The sequence below is a fragment of the Aphis gossypii genome, chromosome X, assembly GCF_020184175.1.
Source record: "Aphis gossypii isolate Hap1 chromosome X, ASM2018417v2, whole genome shotgun sequence".
NCBI lineage: Eukaryota > Metazoa > Arthropoda > Insecta > Hemiptera > Aphididae > Aphis > Aphis gossypii.
This window is the reverse complement of record NC_065533.1, coordinates 57665344-57689440: the sequence shown is the minus strand read 5'-3', so window position 1 is coordinate 57689440 and position 24097 is coordinate 57665344. Positions and strand designations below refer to the sequence as shown.

The following is a 24097-nucleotide window of genomic DNA, read 5'->3' as shown; positions in this document are numbered from 1 at the left end:
ATGAAAGTAGCAGCATATTACACACACACACACACACACGCACATTTTATTGTTCATTTATATTATTGTTTAAATTTGTATTTGTGAATTATATAGTTATATAATAGTAAGATTAAGCGCGAGGAAGCGCAATCAGCCACATTTTTATGTCTTCCCGTTATTTTTTATGTCGGCCGTGTATTATTATAAGATTTAAGTAGTTATTAAGATAGCCCGTTCTTAAAATCTCCGGTTAAGTATCGGTTAGCACTAACCGGCGGTTAAACTGAAATTTAATGGACAATTGGTTCTTACATACGTCGGTTATGTGAAACGTCTACGGTTACCGGGAGTTTTACGGGCGGATTTTTAACCGGCCGATTTCCGCCAGTATTCCTCCGTTTAGATAAAATCTCTCGGTTTGTGTTATCAACAATAGTTTTTATCATCATTTGATTATTCATTTTTGTTTTTAATTCGACATTTCGACGTTGGAGTTTCGAAGTAGTATTGTGGATACGTTTTTGTTGTGTTTTTTTGTTACGTTATTAACAATTATGAATAGAAATCTTCATAACTACGGTTTAATTGATCAAGAAAGCGATTCGTCTGAATTTGAAAATGAAATGGCAGAACTTAACGTTCCCATTCGGAAAGAAAAAAAATTTGCAGAACGCAAAAATTACTTCGAATTATTAGACGAAGTAGAGTTTCAAAAACGATTTCGTTTAAAGAAACAAACTGTAGAGATGGTCTTGGAAGAGTTACTTAATCAGATAAAATACCCCACAGACAGGTAATTTGACATACTATTATGTTTAATTAATTTTATAAACATTTTGTAATAATGTTAAAAACCAATATTTCAGAAACAATGCTATTTCTCCAATGACTCAATTGTTATTAACTTTGAGGTTTATTGCCTCGGGGAATTTTCTAATAACAGCCGGTGATTTTAGTGGTGTTAGCGTTGCAGCAGCTGGACAAATTGTAAAGCGTGTCAGCTATGCATTAGCTAAAAAAAGTGATAAGTAAGTAACTGTATAATATTATAGAATGTATTTCTTTGATTTCGCGAAGGGTATTCAACATATCGTTACTTAGTATTCCGGAATAAAAATATAAAGATACACACATACATAAATTACTTTTTACTTAATAATTAATTAAATTGCTTTTCAGTGCTCTAAGTCCTGAACCTGAAACGTTATATTTAGTACAACTATATTTTAGGAGTCCGTTTTTTATTTTTGCGGGGGGCCCAAATTTTTTGTTATGCATCTGTACAGATATCTGATATGTATATATCTATAATTTACTATAATTTGTTTTTGTAGATATATCAAAATGCCTAAAACAACAGCAGAGATTATGGAGGTGAATATGAAGTTTTAAGGTATAGCCCGTTTTCCAAAAGTAATAGGTGCAAATGATTGCACCCATATCAAGTTGCAATCCCCATCAAGAGAATACGGAGAACAATATCGAAACAGAAAGGGGTATATTTCACTAAATTAACAAGCTTTGGTTAATGCAAATTTGGAGTTTTTGGATGTAGTGGCACGTTGGCCAGGGTCAGCACATGACAGCTACATTTTTGCAAATCTCAGACTCAGGGCAAGAATGGATCTCCATGAGTTTAAAGATTGTGTAATTCTGAGAGATGCCGGTTATGCACAACCCCCTTACTTAATAACACCTATGGCAAATCCAACAACAAGGGCTGAAAGATTATACAATGAATCTCAGATTAGGACTCGTAATGTGGTGGAACGGACATATGGAGTCTGGAAACGAAGATTTCCTGTATTATTTTTTGGACTCCGTTTGAAAATTGAAACGTCAATGGCAGTTATTCAGTCCTGTGCCATACTTCACAACGTTGCTCGTTTGGCAAATGAACCACAACCACCAGATAAGATTGAAAATATTATAATATGACGCAACAAAACACGAACGATCAACAGTTCATCACCATGGATTGACCAGACAAGGATGACAAGCAAAAAAAGGCCGCTGCAAAAACAACAACTAAAGTCGACAAAGGCGTTAGCTCCGAATTATGCTCAGTGCGAGCGGTGGATAATACAGAGAAGGAAGATGAAAATCCATCGATTGCCGAAAAACATTGGTACATAATTAAATAGCTGGAAGACGCGCGCAACGCCAGATAAAGAAAAAAAACATAATAACTAATTGATACGGAAGAAAACCCGCACGCCTAAAACGGCAATCTTACGTCGAACAAGAAATTTCATAAATAAATGTATATAAGACGCAACAAAACACGAACGATCAACAGTTCATCACCATGAGTAAACCTGCAGACACGGAGGACCAACAAAAAAAGGTGGAACAAGAGCATAAGGAAGATGAAAAGCCATCGATTGGCGAAAAACATTGGTACATTATTAAATGGATGGAGGACGCGCGCAACGCCAGAAAAAGAAAGAAATTATAATAACTAATTTGATACGGAAGAAAACCCGATCGCCTAAAACGGCAATCTTACGTCGAACAAGAAATTTCATAAATAACTGTATATAAGACGCAATGCAAGACGAACGATCATCCGTCCAACATCATGGATCGCCCAGGAAAGTACGAAGAGCCAAAAATAAATCACCATCGATTCAAGAATCAAGTCATGACACGATGGCAAAGCTTTTACTTCCGGAGTTTCGTCATTGCGAGCAGTGAATACAGTGAAGAAAAAAAAAAACGCCGAAGAAACGAAGAAAAACGAGAAAATATTGAAAATCGGAAAAATATTTCAACAGTTTTTTTAAATACGGTCCAGGACATCCGCACACAATATTAGCCGTTCTTACGTCAAACAAGAAATTTCATAAAAAAAATGTATATACTACGCAACAAAACACGAACGATCAACAGTTCATCACCATGAGTAAACCTGCAGACATGGAGGACCAACAAAAAAAGGTGGAACAAGAGCATAAGGAAGATGAAAAGCCATCGATTGGCGAAAAACATTGGTACATTATTAAATGGATGGAGGACGCGCGCAACGCCAGAAAAAGAAAGAAATTATAATAACTAATTTGATACGGAAGAAAACCCGATCGCCTAAAACGGCAATCTTACGTCGAACAAGAAATTTCATAAATAAATGTATATAAGACGCAATGCAAGACGAACGATCATCCGTCCAACATCATGGATCGCCCAGGAAAGTACGAAGAGCCAAAAATAAATCACCACTGATTCAAGAATCAAGTCATGACACGATGGCAAAGCTTTTACTTCCGGAGTTTTGTCATTGCGAGCAGTGAATACAGTGAAGAAAGAAAAAAAAAACGCCGAAGAAAGAAGAAGAAACGAAGAAAAACGAGAAAATATTGAAAATCGGAAAAATATTTCAACAGTTTTTTTAAATACGGTCCAGGACATCCGCACACAATATTAGCCGTTCTTACGTCAAACAAGAAATTTCATAAAAAAAATGTATATACGACGCAACAAAACACGAACGATCAACAGTTCATCACCATGAGTAAACCTGCAGACATGGAGGACCAACAAAAAAAGGTGGAACAAGAGCATAAGTAAGATGAAAAGCCATCGATTGGCGAAAAACATTGGTACATTATTAAATGGCTGGAAGACGCGCGCCACGCCAGATAAAGAAAAAAAACATAATAACTAATTGATACGGATGAAAACCCGCACGCCAAAAACGGCAATCTTACGTCGAACTAGAAATTTCATAAATAAATGTATATAAGACGCAATGCAAGACGAACGATCATCCGTCCAACATCATGTATCGCCCAGGATAGTACGAAGAGCCAAAAATAAATCACCACTGATTCAAGAATCAAGTCATGACACGATGGCAAAGCTTTTACTTCCGGAGTTTCGTCATTGCGAGCAGTGAATACAGTGAAGAAAGAAAAAAAACGCCAAAGAAACGAAGAAGAAAGAAAAACGAGAAAATATTGAAAATCTGAAAAATATTTCAACAGTTTTTTTAAATACGGTCCAGGACATCCGCACACAAATTAGCCGTTCTTACGTCAAACAAGAAATTTCATAAAAAAAATGTATATACTACGCAACAAAACACGAACGATCAACAGTTCATCACCATGAGTAAACCTGCAGACATGGAGGACCAACAAAAAAAGGTGGAACAAGAGCATAAGGAAGATGAAAAGCCATCGATTGGCGAAAAACATTGGTACATTATTAAATGGATGGAGGACGCGCGCAACGCCAGAAAAAGAAAGAAATTATAATAACTAATTTGATACGGAAGAAAACCCGATCGCCTAAAACGGCAATCTTACGTCGAACAAGAAATTTCAAAAATAAATGTATATAAGACGCAATGCAAGACGAACGATCATCCGTCCAACATCATAGATCGCCCAGGAAAGTACGAAGAGCCAAAAATAAATCACCACTGATTCAAGAATCAAGTCATGACACGATGGCAAAGCTTTTACTTCCGGAGTTTCGTCATTGCGAGCAGTGATTACAGTGAAGAAAGAAAAAAAAAACGCCAAAGAAACGAAGAAAGAAAGAGAAAAAGAAAATATTGAAAATCGGAAAAATATTTCAACAGTTTTTTTAAATACGGTCCAGGACATCCGCACACAATATTAGCCGTTCTTACGTCAAACAAGAAATTTCATAAAAAAAATGTATATACTACGCAACAAAACACGAACGATCAACAGTTCATCACCATGAGTAAACCTGCAGACATGGAGGACCAACAAAAAAAGGTGGAACAAGAGCATAAGGAAGATGAAAAGCCATCGATTGGCGAAAAACATTGGTACATTATTAAATGGATGGAGGACGCGCGCAACGCCAGAAAAAGAAAGAAATTATAATAACTAATTTGATACGGAAGAAAACCCGATCGCCTAAAACGGCAATCTTACGTCGAACAAGAAATTTCAAAAATAAATGTATATAAGACGCAATGCAAGACGAACGATCATCCGTCCACATCATAGATCGCCCAGGAAAGTACGAAGAGCCAAAAATAAATCACCACTGATTCAAGAATCAAGTCATGACACGATGGCAAAGCTTTTACTTCCGGAGTTTCGTCATTGCGAGCAGTGATTACAGTGAAGAAAGAAAAAAAAAACGCCAAAGAAAAGAAACGAAGAAAAACGAGAAAATATTGAAAATCGGAAAAATATTCAACAGTTTTTTTAAATACGGTCCAGGACATCCGCACACAATATTAGCCGTTCTTACGTCAAACAAGAAATTTCATAAAAAAAATGTATATACTACGCAACAAAACACGAACGATCAACAGTTCATCACCATGAGTAAACCTGCAGACATGGAGGACCAACAAAAAAAGGTGGAACAAGAGCATAAGGAAGATGAAAAGCCATCGATTGGCGAAAAACATTGGTACATTATTAATGGATGGAGGACGCGCGCAACGCCAGAAAAAGAAAGAAATTAAATAAATAATTTGATACGGAAGAAAACCCGATCGCCTAAAACGGCAATCTTACGTCGAACAAGAAATTTCATAAATAAATGTATATAAGACCCAATGCAAGACGAACGATCATCCGTCACAACATCATGTATCGCCCAGGATAGTACGAAGAGCCAAAAATAAATCACCACTGATTCAAGAATCAAGTCATGACACGATGGCAAAGCTTTTACTTCCGGAGTTTCGTCATTGCGAGCAGTGAATACAGTGAAGAAAGAAAAAAAACGCAAGAAGAAACGAAGAAAAACGAGAAAATATTGAAAATCTGAAAAATATTTCAACAGTTTTTTTAAATACGGTCCAGGACATCCGCACACAATATTAGCCGTTCTTACGTCAAACAAGAAATTTCATAAAAAAAATGTATATACGACGCAACAAAACACGAACGATCAACAGTTCATCACCATGAGTAAACCTGCAGTCATGGAGGACCAACAAAAAAAGGTGGAACAAGAGCATGAGTAAGATGAAAAGCCATCGATTGGCGAAAAACATTGGTACATTATTAAATGGCTGGAAGACGCGCGCCACGCCAGATAAAGAAAAAAAACATAATAACTAATTGATACGGATGAAAACCCGCACGCCAAAAACGGCAATCTTACGTCGAACAAGAAATTTCATAAATAAATGTATATAAGACCCAATGCAAGACGAACGATCATCCATCCAACATCATGTATCGCCCAGGATAGTACGAAGAGCCAAAAATAAATCACCACTGATTCAAGAATCAAGTCATGACACGATGGCAAAGCTTTTACTTCCGGAGTTTCGTCATTGCGAGCAGTGAATACAGTGAAGAAAGAAAAAAAACGCCGAAGAAACGAAGAAAAACGAGAAAATATTGAAAATCGGAAAAATATTTCAACAGTTTTTTTAAATACGGCCAGGACATCCGCACACAATATTAGCCGTTCTTACGTCAAACAAGAAATTTCATAAAAAAAATGTATATACTACGCACGCACAAAACACGAACGATCAACAGTCATCACCATGAGTAAACCTGCAGACATGGAGGACCAACAAAAAAAGGTGGAACAAGAGCATAAGGAAGATGAAAAGCCATCGATTGGCGAAAAACATTGGTACATTATTAAATGGATGGAGGACGCGCGTAACGCCAGAAAAAGAAAGAAATTATAATAACTAATTTGATACGGAAGAAAACCCGATCGCCTAAAACGGCAATCTTACCTCGAACAAGAAATTTCATAAATAAATGTATATAAGACGCACGCAACAAAACACGAACGATCAACGTTCATCACCATGAGTAAACCTGCAGAAATGGAGGACCAACAAAAAAAGGTGGAACAAGAGCATAAGGAAGATGAAAAGCATTCGATTGGCGAAAAACATTGGTACATTATTAAATGGATGGAGGACGCGCGCAACGCCAGAAAAAGAAAGAAATTATAATAACTAATTTGATACGGAAGAAAACCCGATCGCCTAAAACGGCAATCTTACCTCGAACAAGAAATTTCATAAATAAATGTATATAAGACGCAACAAAACACGAACGATCAACAGTTCATCACCATGAGTAAACCTGCAGACATGGAGGACCAACAAAAAAAGGTGGAACAAGAGCATAATTAAGATGAAAAGCCATCGATTGGCGAAAAACATTGGTACATTATTAAATGGATGGAGGACGCGCGCAACGCCAGAAAAAGAAAGAAATTATAATAACTAATTTGATACGGAAGAAAACCCGATCGCCTAAAACAGCAATCTTACGTCGAACAAGAAATTTCATAAATAAATGTATATAAGACGCAATGCAAGACGAACGATCATCCGTCCAACATCATGGATCGCCCAGGAAAGTGCGAAAAGCAAAAAATAAATCACCACTGATTCAAGAATCAAGTCATGACACGATGGTGAAGGTACTAGTTCCGGAGTTTCGTCATTGGGAGCAGTGAATACAGTGAAGAAAGGAGAAAAACGCCGAAGAAACGAAGAAAAACGAGAAAATATTGAAAATCGGAAAAATATTTCAACAGTTTTTTTAAATACGGTCCAGGACATCCGCACACAATATTAGCCGTTCTTACGTCAAACAAGAAATTTCATAAAAAAAATGTATATACGACGCAACAAAACACGAACGATCAACAGTTCATCACCATGAGTAAACCTGCAGACATGGAGGACCAACAAAAAAAGGTGGAACAAGAGCATAAGGAAGATGAAAAGCCATCGATTGGCGAAAAACATTGGTACATTATTAAATGGATGGAGGACGCGCGCACGCAACGCCAGAAAAAGAAAGAAATTATAATAACTAATTTGATACGGAAGAAAACCCGATCGCCTAAAACGGCAATCTTACGTCGAACAAGAAATTTCATAAATAAATGTATATAAGACGCAATGCAAGACGAACGATCATCCGTCCAACATCATGGATCGCCCAGGAAAGTACGAAGAGCCAAAAATAAATCACCATCGATTCAAGAATCAAGTCATGACACGATGGCAAAGCTTTTACTTCCGGAGTTTCGTCATTGCGAGCAGTGAATACAGTGAAAAAAAAAAAAAAACGCCGAAGAAACGAAGAAAAACGAGAAAATATTGAAAATCGGAAAAATATTTCAACAGTTTTTTTAAATACGGTCCAGGACATCCGCACACAATATTAGCCGTTCTTACGTCAAACAAGAAATTTCAAAAAAAATGTATATACTACGCAACAAAACACGAACGATCAACAGTTCATCACCATGAGTAAACCTGCAGACATGGAGGACCAACAAAAAAAGGTGGAACAAGAGCATAAGGAAGATGAAAAGCCATCGATTGGCGAAAAACATTGGTACATTATTAAATGGATGGAGGACGCGCGCAACGCCAGAAAAAGAAAGAAATTATAATAACTAATTTGATACGGAAGAAAACCCGATCGCCTAAAACGGCAATCTTACGTCGAACAAGAAATTTCATAAATAAATGTATATAAGACGCAATGCAAGACGAACGATCATCCGTCCAACATCATGGATCGCCCAGGAAAGTACGAAGAGCCAAAAATAAATCACCACTGATTCAAGAATCAAGTCATGACACGATGGCAAAGCTTTTACTTCCGGAGTTTTGTCATTGCGAGCAGTGAATACAGTGAAGAAAGAAAAAAAACGCCGAAGAAACGAAGAAAAACGAGAAAATATTGAAAATCTGAAAAATATTTCAACAGTTTTTTTAAATACGGTCCAGGACATCCGCACACAATATTAGCCGTTCTTACGTCAAACAAGAAATTTCATAAAAAAAATGTATATACGACGCAACAAAACACGAACGATCAACAGTTCATCACCATGAGTAAACCTGCAGACATGGAGGACCAACAAAAAAAGGTGGAACAAGAGCATAAGTAAGATGAAAAGCCATCGATTGGCGAAAAACATTGGTACATTATTAAATGGCTGGAAGACGCGCGCCACGCCAGATAAAGAAAAAAACATAATAACTAATTGATACGGATGAAAACCCGCACGCCAAAAACGGCAATCTTACGTCGAACTAGAAATTTCATAAATAAATGTATATAAGACGCAATGCAAGACGAACGATCATCCGTCCAACATCATGTATCGCCCAGGATAGTACGAAGAGCCAAAAATAAATCACCACTGATTCAAGAATCAAGTCATGACACGATGGCAAAGCTTTTACTTCCGGAGTTTCGTCATTGCGAGCAGTGAATACAGTGAAGAAAGAAAAAAAACGCCAAAGAAACGAAGAAAAACGAGAAAATATTGAAAATCTGAAAAATATTTCAACAGTTTTTTTAAATACGGTCCAGGACATCCGCACACAATATTAGCCGTTCTTACGTCAAACAAGAAATTTCATAAAAAAAATGTATATACTACGCAACAAAACACGAACGATCAACAGTTCATCACCATGAGTAAACCTGCAGACATGGAGGACCAACAAAAAAAGGTGGAACAAGAGCATAAGGAAGATGAAAAGCTATCGATTGGCGAAAAACATTGGTACATTATTAAATGGATGGAGGACGCGCGCAACGCCAGAAAAAGAAAGAAATTATAATAACTAATTTGATACGGAAGAAAACCCGATCTCCTAAAACGGCAATCTTACGTCGAACAAGAAATTTCATAAATAAATGTATATAAGACGCAATGCAAGACGAACGATCATCCGTCCAACATCATGGATCGCCCAGGAAAGTACGAAGAGCCAAAAATAAATCACCACTGATTCAAGAATCAAGTCATGACACGATGGCAAAGCTTTTACTTCCGGAGTTTCGTCATTGCGAGCAGTGAATACAGTGAAGAAAGAAAAAAAACGCCGAAGAAACGAAGAAAAACGAGAAAATATTGAAAATCGGAAAAATATTTCAACAGTTTTTTTAAATACGGTCCAGGACATCCGCACACAATATTAGCCGTTCTTACGTCAAACAAGAAATTTCATAAAAAAAATGTATATACGACGCAACAAAACACGAACGATCAACAGTTCATCACCATGAGTAAACCTGCAGACATGGAGGACCAACAAAAAAAGGTGGAACAAGAGCATAAGGAAGATGAAAAGCCATCGATTGGCGAAAAACATTGGTACATTATTAAATGGATGGAGGACGCGCGCAACGCCAGAAAAAGAAAGAAATTATAATAACTAATTTGATACGGAAGAAAACCCGATCGCCTAAAACGGCAATCTTACGTCGAACAAGAAATTTCATAAATAAATGTATATAAGACCCAATGCAAGACGAACGATCATCCGTCCAACATCATGGATCGCCCAGGAAAGTACGAAGAGCCAAAAATAAATCACCACTGATTCAAGAATCAAGTCATGACACGATGGCAAAGCTTTTACTTCCGGAGTTTCGTCATTGCGAGCAGTGAATACAGTGAAGAAAGAAAAAAAACGCCGAAGAAACGAAGAAAAACGAGAAAATATTGAAAATCTGAAAAATATTTCAACAGTTTTTTTAAATACGGTCCAGGACATCCGCACACAATATTAGCCGTTCTTACGTCAAACAAGAAATTTCATAAAAAAAATGTATATACTACGCAACAAAACACGAACGATCAACAGTTCATCACCATAAGTAAACCTGCAGACATGGAGGACCAACAAAAAGAGGTGGAACAAGAGCATAAGTAAGATGAAAAGCCATCGATTGGCGAAAAACATTGGTACATTATTAAATGGATGGAGGACGCGCGCAACGCCAGAAAAAGAAAGAAATTATAATAACTAATTTGATACGGAAGAAAACCCGATCGCCTAAAACGGCAATCTTACGTCGAACATGAAATTTCATAAATAAATGTATATAAGACGCAATGCAAGACGAACGATCATCCGTCCAACATCATGGATCGCCCAGGAAAGTGCGAAGAGCCAAAAATAAATCACCACTGATTCAAGAATCAAGTCATGACACGATGGTGAAGGTACTAGTTCCGGAGTTTCGTCATTGGGAGCAGTGAATACAGTGAAGAACTGTAAAAAAGTGTAAGACTTTGCTTTCTCATAACACTCTAATAATAAAAACACTTATAATAATATACCACTATTATTATAAAAACAATAACTGCTAAAGTTAATGTACATACTTTATTTTAATATTGATAATACAATTGAGGTTTACAAAATTTAATTATCAAAACTACTTATTTTAACATGATTTTTCTGGAATAAAAATTATATTTATTTTAAATTTATTGGCTTTCCAAACAATTTGTTATGTTCACAAGTAGGAGAAGTTATTGATATATTGAAAATTAATTTCAAACTATATAGTTATTAGTGACTCACATTATATTGATTTATAAAAAAGAATCAATAGATGATTCTATTGATAAAGTGTCCTCTATTTTTTACTTATTTGTATTATACGTACGTCAAGTATGTATATCAAGAGTTATATTATTTTGTTCTGTCAATAGTTCAATTTTTAGCCAAAAAAATAAAAAATTCTTTATCACAAAGTTATTTTTAAAATAAATATAAATTTTCAAAATTATGATTTTTGTTCCATGAAATATGAATAACTACGTTTATGCGACCCATATAAACGGTATTAGTCAAAACTTGCTATTTATTAGTACATTATTAAATAAGACTATATATTAAAGGGATGGCCAAACTTTTTTTGGTTACGATCTTCTAAAAATATACTTCACCTTTGAGAATCGACTTCCATAGAAATTTTTTTTATTATTGTATAACTATAATTATTAAGAAACATATAGGACGCGTGGCCTTAAAAATTAAATTCTAACAGAATCGACTTTGAAATTGTCCGCGATCGATTGTTTGGCCACCCCTGATGTAGTTTATAAAATATATATGTATATTGTACGTATATTAGGTATAGCCGGGAACATAAAAGCAAAGAGGCAATTATTTTTCTTTATATACATTATGATAACTGCAATATTTTTTAGAAAATGTGTTTTATTTTTGGGGGGTGCACATTTTGAACTTGGGGGTGCACAAGTCCTCTGTTCACCCTCTAGTTGTGCCAATGACGACATCTAAAACCTACGTCGTTCACCCATGACCCATTCAATCTCCGACCTCTCAGACATTCCGGTGCGTATTCAAACACCTGGAATTCAAGGAAACTATACACGAAGACCGTCGCAACCGATGAAAGCGATCCATTGACGACGACCGCCGTGAATAATAAAAATACCGAGCGACCGAGCTAGTCAGTACTCCCATCGATACACCAACCATCCCTTACCGGCGCGACAGCCAGCGGCATAGGATTTGCCTGCCACACTGAGTGTATTCGGTTCATTTGTGTAATCATAACTGTCGTTTTTTTGACAACCAGACTTGTGAAATTTACAACTACGGAACCCTTACAAACGTAATACCCATTATAGTGCAGCCAAACGAAACTAGAAGTGTGGCTGTCTCGCACCCGGTGGCAAATTTCCTACAGGACTTCTACAATATGCCTTCCCGAGTAAAATATTGTAAAACCCCTAGGTTCAACGAAAACTAGTCTTAGGCATAGTCGAATGATTTCGATATCGAGTCATTAGTTATGGAGACATTTTCATAATCGAAATAATCATTTGAAATATTAATAATCAAGATATTGCCATTATCGAAAGATCTCTCGATCAAATTCATCCAATTGTATAGAACGAAAGATCGTGTGACTGAAATTTTTGAAAATTACAACTTTTCAATACAGCCTGTCATAAATTCATAACTCGTTTGGTCATTTTATATACAATTAAAAAGAACATTTTATTGTGTCAGAATTTTCAATAATTTATTTAGTCTCAATTTTTATACTAATTGCTTTTTAAATTTTTTTCACAAATGAAAATGTCAATTTTACATACCTTTACATACGAGTATACGACAAATACGACAGCTAGAAAAATTAAAATTAAAATTTGAATGACCAACATAGAATTTATGAAAAATAACATAAAAATAAATCACATTTTGAGGTATGCAATATGTAATATGGAAGTTATTGACAATATTATAGTACTAATAACTTGAGAATAGTTTCCTGTAAAAATATAGCTAGGAAAATTTACGTCCATATCTTTCGAAATCCACTGTATTAAATGCTTGGGCGAACTCCTTATTTTTTTTAATCAGCACGTCGGAGAAATTTTTTTTACCGTATATAATTTTTGCAATGACATACACTAAATTGTAATGTTCTTCGTACTCATCGGGTGGTGAAATGTTCGACAAAACGTACACCATGACTTTTCCGCTTATATCGGACACGCACAAATGGTTACCGTCCGGTGAAAACTGTATGTCGGAACACTTTTGATGTGGATTTGGCATTTTTTGTACAAATATTGGATCATATTTCGTCACACTTATATCCCAAATGTGTATACAGTTGTCTGTAAAACACAACACATTGATTGACACTATCATTACACTGCAAATATTATATGTTAACGACTAAGAATTTATAAAATAATATTATGCTTCATAAAATATGTTGTGACCAAGGATGAATTGGACTAAACTCAAATTAACAACTTAGAACAAAAAGTTTATGAATAAAACCAGTCTTGTCAGAGTGTCACACTGTCTTATTTTATTCTTCTGAAGAATAAAATTTACAATTAATTTAAATTCGGTCCGGTTATTTTGTAGACACGTTGTGTTACGTAGTTAATAACTTATTTTATGTATAAAATAAGTTTGGATAAATATAATTGAAGTATAAATAGACATTCTATAATATTTCATCAACCTTGCTCGAAAACCAATCAAGAATTCAGATGTTTTTATATACGATAATATATCTACCGACCATAATGAGTGAGCGTGCAATTAATATTAGTTATTTGGTCTAATAAAATCTGACTAATTGTATGATACATTTAATTTTGCATTTGGTGTCTGTTTACCTAACCAAAGGTTTGTGGTACTAACGCTTCTCGCACAACACCAATTATGGCGGATAAACGATAAACGACGATTGACGTCATCGCATTCCACACAACCGGCTTCCCATAGAGCAGCGGTTCCCAACCTTTTTGAGACTTTAACCCATAAATCAGGTTAGATATTAAGAATTACCCCTCCCTCCCAAAAAATAACAGAAACAATATATAAATATTATTTGAAAGTAATACAATTATAAGTGGCATTAGGACATAAGATAATGTACCTAATCTAAAACTATCCCAAGACTATTAACAACAATTATATTATTACAATTACTTTTACTGTTGGATTATACATGACTGATGCAGAGTTAATTATTATAAATATAAAGTTCATAAAAATATAGTCTTTACCCCCTTAAAAATTTGTGTTTTACCCCTTGTAATTACCCTCAGGTTGGGAACCGCTGCCACAGAGGAATTACCCAGCCAGGAAAAAGATAAAGCTTTTCACACTGATACATACTACGGATTATTGTTTGTAGTAGTTTTTAGCCATTATTTATTATTTTAATATACTATTATAATATAAAACATTTCACTACATTAACAGTTATTTTCTACATTGCACACATACGTCAATCAGTCAGTAATCGGTTGTACCTCGAAACATACGGTTGTAGTTTTTTTGTTTGCAAAACTTATAACGGTATTTTCACCATATTTTTCAAGTAATTTCGCGCGACTAGTTTTGATATTGGGTACATATTCATTATCAATGCAAGACAATATATTATTTTCAATCGAAAATTGACATTCCTCACTGTTTTTTAAAATAAAAGTATATTTTTTCCATAACTATCATAATACTCTCATTTTACGGCCTCTTTTTAAATTGCCACTAAAAGATGATTTGAAAAAATGAACATAACAGTGTTTGTGATAAAAAAAAAACATCAAGTGCTACAACATCAATTTCATTAACCAAACGTTTTTCAACATCTTTACCCCGTAAGTCATTTTGTTTTTTTTTTGCTTGTGCAATTATAAAATGACCTACATTCAGTGGCGAATGCTGATTCCAAAGTATGGACATGCTCATTTATCATAATACATTATAATTTATAATTCTATTTAATTTATAGTTGATAAACTATACAGAAATTTGTATTTATTTATAAATCAATAAAAATTAATACAATTGTCACACACTCGTACACGTAAATTATATTAATCATTGGCGAAACGCATCACGTTGAGCATGCCCTGGGTTGTTAGTATCGCGGCCTGGTAGAGCTAGTCCCGGAATAAACAATATTTCACAGCAATAACAAGCGTTGTATACCTAACTTGCGCACACAGCTATGGCATGCTCACGACACAACGCACAGATACCGTAGAAACGTGGTTTTAACTCCATTAGAAAGATCATTACTTAAACTATGCATCCTCGATGAGTTTTTTTTTTAAAAATTTTTTGGTTTATTTTTTACATGGATGGAAAAAATACAAAAAACTGACATTGTTAAGCTTGAATATTGGTTGATGTATTAAATCGATCAAAAAATCTCTTCGAGGAGGCATAGTTTAATATCTATCCTTTCAACAGAATTAATCACATTCCTTCTAAGTAAATTATTGAACGAGCTGTAACTATAGAGCGTATGTTAGTTCAGACTGCGTTAACACGTTTTGTCTATATCACAGGTGTGTAAGACGGAGACAACACATGCGAGTGCGACGACCTCTTAACAAATGTTACGATCAATAATAATTTCATCCGTCTAGATGACAGTTTTGTTAAACATTAGGATGTTTTTAAATACGTAATATATTATTATTGATGACAAAATAATGTTTGTATTATTTTATACTAATTATGTTTGTATTCTTAAGCACGCGATGCATGCCCGGAGAATTCGCATATGCGGTTACATTTAAACTAGTCACTGTACACACAATCTGTCTATTCTGAACAGGTTTTTTCTTTTGAATACCAGAAAAAATGTGTGGTATAATATCAAAACAAAAAAGGCACTTTGATTTTAGTTTAAGCGACTGATGAGATGACCGTACTTTATTTTTAATACGTGTAATAGGCACTGCCTTATTAGATGCAGTAGAAGCACTAGCTTGTTTTTAAGTCACTTTTATGATGCTACTTTTACGTGTGTACGATTTTCTACATTCTACGTGTACCATTACCGTGCCACTAAAATTATTAAACTTATTGCCACCGCGCATTTGACTAGCTTTTATCGCACTTATTAAAACCTTTTGTTTAACTTCAACCAAGTTACTTCGAGTCTTGTTACAAATATAACACTTTATTAATGACATTTTTTATAATATTATAATTTTAAAATAAAAAATTGAACTAATAATGTCGAAACAACTTAATATTCACTAAATCGCACAAGACTTTCAAATGTTCAACTGTTTCGTAACGACTACGATACACACACTACCATCAACCGTATAATATGACGGGAACGGGAAAACTAATGAAATTATTGTATGAATAGATTCCAATATGACAATATTATTTGGATAGTTTCTTATCGGTTATAAATACCATAAGATATTATAACGTGCCGACCGTGCCGTACAGATTTTCTTGTTATGTCGAACTCGGCTATCTCGAATATTTGTTATCTCAAATTAAATTGAAATCCCCTTGCAATATTACTATAATATTGTAGGCACTCAATAGCGTTTTACTCACGATAACTAATAAGTAGAGTTCGGATTTGAAGGCAATATAATAAATAAAAAAAAAAAGCGTTTAAAAGGCAAATCAAAAATATACCATCTAATCGGGTAATATCATTGATTATAAAATAACTCGACGAATGCGGACTGACGAACAACCTTGAGTCTACGCATTATGAACATATTTTAATCTTTACATAGGCATAGGACCAAAGAACAAACGTAGTTCGGGTGCTTTTATAGCCATACCAAATACTCGATAAGACGAGAACGGATAGAGTATTCAGCGATATCGATAAATATTTCGAAGAATAAAACCCATTTGTACCGATAATACGATATGTACGGGCCGGGAACGTATAATATTATTAATAAGTACGCGCGCCCGGTCACCAACTACTTCGTACTTCGTAGCGCTCGCACACACCGACCGACCTGTGTAAATGTGTATAATATGTGTGTATAGTGACTTAAAACTAGAGAACAATAATTATTAGGTAACTGATGCAAAAAATGGTTGTTCAGATGAAATAATAATAACGATTATATAATTTGACGAAAATAATAATAATTTACGGTCCTTTTGGCCCGACAGAAAAAAATGTATAGTTTAAATTGACGGTTCGGCACGACCGATATAATAATAGTAAAACTCACCGATTATCGGCACTCTGCTGCAGGCCAGCTGATACCTATGCTATAATAGCAATTAACAATAATTACATTACAAGCTCGCGGTGATTTACGCTCACCAGAAACGAAACAAATAATGACGATAATACGATGAACGAAATATGAATAAATACCTAAATAAATACGCCGATTTGTGACAAACGTACAAAATATAAATAAAATAATAAACGTGGCGATTAGCGCCTTTAAAACAATAATATGGTACTATATAAGAATAATTGTGGCACACAAAATACAATCCAAGTATAAAAAATGACCGACGGCGATTATGAGAGGCGTTACATACTTATATCATATTATATTATGCGTCAACGCTGGAGAGAGGACTTAATAATATTATTGAGCGGCTGTGCTAATCTGTTCATCTACATAATATAATATTATATTTTAATATCCACAACGAGACAATTGAATACAAAAATAAAAACAATAACATAAATAATATAACGATAATATGTTTTTGTGTGCGTGCGTGTGTGTGCAATCAGCCGGCAGCGGCGACGTCTTTATTATTACGTTTGTACGGCTTCAACAAAGACATTTTGTTGAGACTACTTGAGGTATGGAAGGTATAGAAAGGACACTCTCGACACAAACATTTGACACATAGTGATACACGACACTTAGTGCATATTTTGTGGTAATTAGTACGTTTGAATCCGAGATTTAAGTACCTATTTATAGCTTATTCAATATTGTATGTATTTAAATCCACAGCAAAATAAGATGCGTTTCTGAATATACAATTAAAAATATATGCCGACTTTTAAGAAAGACCTACAAATTCTAACGATGAAAATAAAAAATAAAATATTTTCAAAAACGTTAATACTTATTAATAAAATAAGTATTTAGGTACCTTTAAAAGCGTCGCTCCGCTTACGCCTTTAATCTTAACTTTTATAATTATCTTATTGTTATCTAAACTTTTATTTATATAACTGGCTAATGGTATTGTGTATTACCGATAATAGATGCTATAATTGTTGAACGTGTCCGACTCCAAATAGCTTTTTCGATTTGTTTACCGGTACTTAAAATTATTACTGGTTCAAGAAAATAACCACCAATCCAAATGTTTATGTTACAGTCACAACCAGTTGTTAAATATACATCTTGAGAAAATGGCGATTTTTCCAGAGATTTGATTATTCCGAAGTGAGAAACAAATTTTTTCGGACGAGTCATCAAATCGTCGTATGAAAACGAGTAGACGAGACCGTCCGCAGTGCCAATCAAATCCGCGTTTTGATTAAGTTCGATAAATTTAGTTATGCGAAAACCTGGTTTGAACGTTTTACTTCCGTCTAAATTTTTCTCTGGGTGGTCATCTTGTATCATAATATGCGATAGTTTCATAATTAATTGTTCCACAAACTTACAGCGTAAAAAATAATAACGTGAAATACAACCAATCGTATTGCACGCCATCTATATATGAATCAAGTACAAGTCGAATTAATAAGCCTAATACTATTATGTAGACGTTTACAACTAACTATCATTATTTGTATTATTATATACTAACTAGACATTCGGATTTTATCTCATAAGGTATTTTTTTGTTTTCAATGTTGATGGTCCAAAATAACTCTGAAATTGTGGTGGTTTCTAACGATAGCTCCGTGGACGTTTGAAACAATATGTTAAGTGATTTTTTTGAAACATCGATTATCAATATTTTCCCACAGTCGAATCCTATGGCAAGTTGATTTGGTGATACGGTGGAGAACTTAATGCACGTAATAGCTGTTGTATTGAATTCGTAAAATCTAAAACCGATTAAACATTATTGGACGTGTTTACTTATCAAAGATGAAAATTAAAAACTGTCTGGTATAATCGGTGCTCACGATATGAAGGAAGGGGGCAGTTAAAGCTTTACTTATATTTTAGATATATTAGTGTATCCGTTTATCTTTTTTAAGTAGATCACACGAACAGGTATCCAGTTAGGAATGTCGTATACGTTTGTTAAGAGAACATCATATCAGCGTGAGCCGTGTATCGTCTTACCGCAAAGCACTGTAGCATATTTGAATTAAAAAGAATCCATTTTAAGAGCAGCTTCCTTTTATATTAAAGTCGATTTACCTATTATCAAAACTTAAAGATAATAGTATTAATAAAAGTCTTATTACATTTAAGTTTGATAATAGGTAAATTGACTGTAATATTAAAGCTAACACTATAAAATAGATTCTGCTGAACTTAATTTGCTATATTGACTGACTGACGGAGACAACATGTGCAGATATGACGTCCTCTTTGACGAAGAATACATTTATTAATTGAGTGAGTATAGTGAGTAGTGTAATATAATTTTGAAAAAATCAAAATAATAAAATGTTTGCAAGTCACAATTTCGTAATTTTTTGCTTTCGACGTCAAGCACTGTGTATAATAATATACCTAATATTGATTTAACAATACAAAAAAACAATACATTACCACGTATGTCAAATATTTGATTTTTACCTTTCAGGAGTATGCTGATTTTTTGTACTCCACACGGCGACGGATGCGTATTGCTTACCGGTGTAATCTGTGTACATCAACTTGCTGTAGACAACCGCCAGCAACTGCTTTTCTGTCTCGTTCCAATGCATGCATCTTACGGCTATGCCTTTATCCGCATCACCAAACAATTTTAGTGTAAAACAGTACTTAAGATCAAAAGCTATTTGTTGCCCTGGTAATTCATTACTGTGATTCGTCATTTCTAGATCATTTGACCAAAATAATTTGACGTCCAACGAGTTTTGTGCCAATATTCGTTCTAAAAACATTGTCGTTACGGAAGAAGATTTTTCTGTCTCCTCGTCAGTATCATAATTTTCCATGTCATTAGATACTTCTGCGATGGTTGGTGACGTGATTACGTTTTGTTTCTCGTCTATCTTATTGTAAGCGTCTATTATGTTAAAATCGTGGACCTGAGTACCAGCCGAAAACGTAATGTCATTCGAGGTTTGACATTCCACATGTTCACGTTCCATAAGAGAATTGATTGTTTGTGAGATATTATCGACCTTGTCGCGTGATTTTGCTAGATTATTTAGATAAATTTCTTTTAGTTTTTGTAATCTTTCGTAATCTCCATCTCTGAAATAACGAAATTCGATTATAAAACTGTTAATGAACAGCATTGTAAGACATAGTTACGAATTTTTATTTTTGTACATAAAAATATTGTAAGCATTGCTTGTATTACAAACATTCATAGAAGTATAAATTAAAGAACAAATTATTTAATTCTCATCAAGCATAAAGTACCTAGAATATATAGCCTATATTTTATGGACTTTAATGCTTAATTTCTGTTAGTTACAAATTTCAATACATATAATTATACCACTACTATAGGTTCGTGGTACTGTGTCCACAAACAGTAAATGTTTCATAATGGTTTATTTATAATATATTTTAATGAATTTAGTCAAGTAATTATTGTAACCAAGATTTATTATTGATAAATGTTATACATTTTTAATTAAAACGTAAGTACCGGAAAGTAGGTCATGTACACTGTACAGTGTACACTCTTGTAAAATTATTCTATAACTGTCTAGTTAATTTATAATTTAGTGTGATTTTCTGGAAACTTCGTCATGAAATTCAAATGAAAACCTAACTAGTAAATAATTAAGATTATATTTTTTATAACCTTACCCTTTTATAGTAACACTGCTTGGTACGTTCAAAATGTTAAACGGTGGACTCTCAATAATTTCAATCTCATAATTGTCATTACTAGTATTATTTTTTGGTAACAGAAAATTTGGCCCAACGTCGTATTTATGTTCTTTCGAAATTTCTCCATTGTGATATTGTCGTTTGGTAAATATATTGTCAAGTAAATTATCAAGCGATTTAATGCTGAGGTGACGAAAAGTATCGAAGTGATCTTCTGGTTCTGGTTCCTGTTCTACGTGAGTAGTAGTCCATATCTTTGATACAATTGGTTGATCCAACAAGTCATCATTAGATTGTATGGTTTTATATTTAATATGAATTGGTTCTTGAGGTGTCACATTTATGTCCCCTAGATAAAACTCGTATCGATGAAGCAGTTGATTTTCGATCGAAGAACAATATGAATCATTTTCATTTGACGTAACCACTAATTTTAGGGCTATTTCATCATTAGATTTATTTTGTCTTGACTTTTTCATATCTATCTACCAGTGTTACATTTTAATAATATTAATTATTAATTATGTCATTAAACAGTACGATTAAAATTGGTTTTGTTTTATACTACTTAACTATTATACATGTTGCACATGATTAATATCATGTTTATATATGTATTATAATATATAATATTATACACACATTATACCTACCTAAACATTATTTTTATTAATGGTATTATAAACACTACTGGTTCGTTTAAACTATATAGATACTCATTATACACTTTAACTATTGAAGTATTGTGGTAATTAATTAAATACAAAAAATAGATAGGTAGGTACTTTAAAATGATAACATATAACATAAACTCAAATGTGTAAACGATATGAAAAATTTTGTTAAGGAAAATTAATATTATTCATGGTAATATCATAATATCATGTACGCCTATACGTAACAAAAAATAGATGTTTATCTAACACTTATAATTTAAATTATTTAATAACTGCTTTACCTTTTATACTTGGACGTTTTATAAAAACTTCTACAGTTCTTATTAACAGAAATAAAATAAAATTACTATTATACAGTGTGAAAATAATAAAAAAAAAAACTAGATTTTTCGATAAATTATAATATAATTATAATTATATTCTTCTTATTTGGGAGTTTTTTTGGGATTGATACTATTTGATTTTTTTTTTTATTATGATTAATGAAATGAAATTTTTTTTGTGTAGGTTTGTTGAGTTGATTTTTGTGAATATAACGCGGCTCGCTACATAATGAAAATGTCATTTACTATGACAAAAAACTCGAAAGATCACGGGCATATACTTTAAGCGTGTAGTAACTAAGAAATGATACTTTTTATTACAAAAACAGGAAAAACTAGCAAGCCTTGTAAATAATATTCCTAATTTAACCTAATGACTTTATAACAAAATGTATGATTTTTGTCATAAATTTAATCTAAATTATTAGTCAAATATTAAGAGTAAGCTGTTTTTAAACTTCTAAATAGGAAATTATAGTAAAACTGAACAATATTTTGATGAGTTTAATATGAAAATGTTATAGCTGTTCGTTTTAAAAAAAATATAGTTTATTTTTTAATCAATTTTCAATGTACACAAACATAATATTAGTCTACTTTAGTATATGTTCAGGTACAATAGGCACATGTTACTATTTCAATGAATATTACGCTCACTATTTAGTGTTTTTAAGTTACAAAATATGATACATATTTAAAATATTTTCATATCACCTGACAAAAAAATGTAAAGGACTTAGCCACTTAGATCTTAAAATCAAATATTATAAATTGATTTGGATAGAATATCTAAAATGGAAAGTCGTCTTACAGTCTTGTCACACATTGAGATTTAAATACCTCCTTCTCGGTTTAATTAATTTAATATTAATTATTAAGTAGATATCCTGCATTCTCCTATCATATACATTATAACATATGACTATTATGTTATAGTAATTTTGAATAAAATAAATAATTTATAATTTTATTATATTAATATATACATATTTTTTTTAATTCGGTAGATTATATTTATATTTTGAAAGTTTGTTTACTTTAATTACCATCATTTATTATGTTTTTTTTTTTTTTTTGTAGAAAGTGCGTAAAATATTTTTAAAAAAACCATAAAAACTAATATTTTGACAGTAATGTAAAATATGATTATAATTATAATTTATTTAACTTATAAGACAATTGGTAAAATTAAACAAAGGATAATTCGTATACATTCAGCAATTGTTTGACATTAAATTCAGTCATTCCTTAAGTTTGTAATATTCAAGATTAAAACTCTAATAATACATGACAACTAATACAATAATATATTATTTTTAATATTACCGATTTGGCGATTTTCAATATTATTAATGTATAGATATTCGCTCAAACCAAGAGAGCGAGCTTTACGCATGTATGTAACTGTCTGTATATAATCAAATCATTGGTGAACATTTCATTCGTGAATAATCAATAGGCTTATGCAAGCGTTTTCAAGATCTTCGTCGTTCGAGTCGTCATTTTTTTTTTTTTGTGGTGTTAAATAATAAATAATTAACACAATACAGTTGTTATGGTTACTAGTAATTCAGTTCTTATTGAACGAGTGTATAAAGTGAACTAACAAAATACAATATTTAATTCGCTGAATTTTAATAGTTATAGGTACTGTACATGATCTAACCTAATCTTTTTTTTTATTTAAACTGAAAACTGGGGTGGTAGGTACAGTCATTGTAATTTCACACCTCCCCAAAGCCAACATAGTTTATCAAGAAAATAATTACAATTAAGGATATATTAATTATTTAGGGGGAGTCATAATAATTGAGAAGCTTTATCCCCTCAAAAGTTGCTTTCAATATGTATAATACATAAAAGATTAACTAAGCGTTTCATTTTCTTTCTCTCACATGATTTCATGGATAATTTATGATGCAAATTTCCACTATTTTAGGCCTCACTGAGGTTCTCTGTGATGCTGTTGAGTTAACTATGTACGTCTGCTTTATCAAGCATTGGAAACGGTAACTATTTGAAAGGCGTCGTCAATGGCATTATCACAGTATCAGCAGACGGACGATTCCAACTTGCAAATTAGTGTAAATACGCAGCAAAGCATTCGGAATCTAT

General features: G+C 33.2%; 1 protein-coding gene and 1 long non-coding RNA gene across 4 annotated transcripts; both read right to left on the bottom strand.

Moving 5' to 3' along the window:
* Nucleotides 1-2080: 2080 nt before the first annotated feature.
* On the bottom strand, nucleotides 2081-7432 carry LOC126552892 (uncharacterized). Of its 2 annotated transcripts, none has more exons than XR_007606345.1 (3): nucleotides 7229-7432; nucleotides 6489-6679; nucleotides 2081-2300 (listed from the first exon to the last, which is right to left on the bottom strand). It is a non-coding gene; the product is annotated as an uncharacterized LOC126552892 (long non-coding RNA). The 2 variants fall into 2 exon arrangements; XR_007606344.1 differs by lacking the exon at nucleotides 2081-2300 and adding an exon at nucleotides 5723-5894.
* Nucleotides 7433-12945: 5513 nt separating this feature from the next.
* LOC114128896 (dynein axonemal intermediate chain 4-like) lies at nucleotides 12946-23521 on the bottom strand. 2 transcript variants are annotated; one of them, XM_050207862.1, is made up of 6 exons: nucleotides 23309-23521; nucleotides 20959-21467; nucleotides 19765-20391; nucleotides 18815-19058; nucleotides 18252-18717; nucleotides 12946-13386 (listed from the first exon to the last, which is right to left on the bottom strand). In XM_050207862.1, the coding sequence occupies exons 2-6, from the start codon at nucleotides 21459-21461 to the stop codon at nucleotides 13049-13051; spliced, it is 2178 nt and encodes a 725-aa protein (XP_050063819.1). In that variant the 5' UTR covers nucleotides 21462-21467; nucleotides 23309-23521; the 3' UTR covers nucleotides 12946-13048. The 2 variants fall into 2 exon arrangements, with proteins under 2 accessions (XP_050063819.1, XP_050063818.1); XM_050207861.1 differs by having other exon boundaries at nucleotides 20959-21463.
* Between the last annotated feature and the right edge of the window lie 576 nt (nucleotides 23522-24097).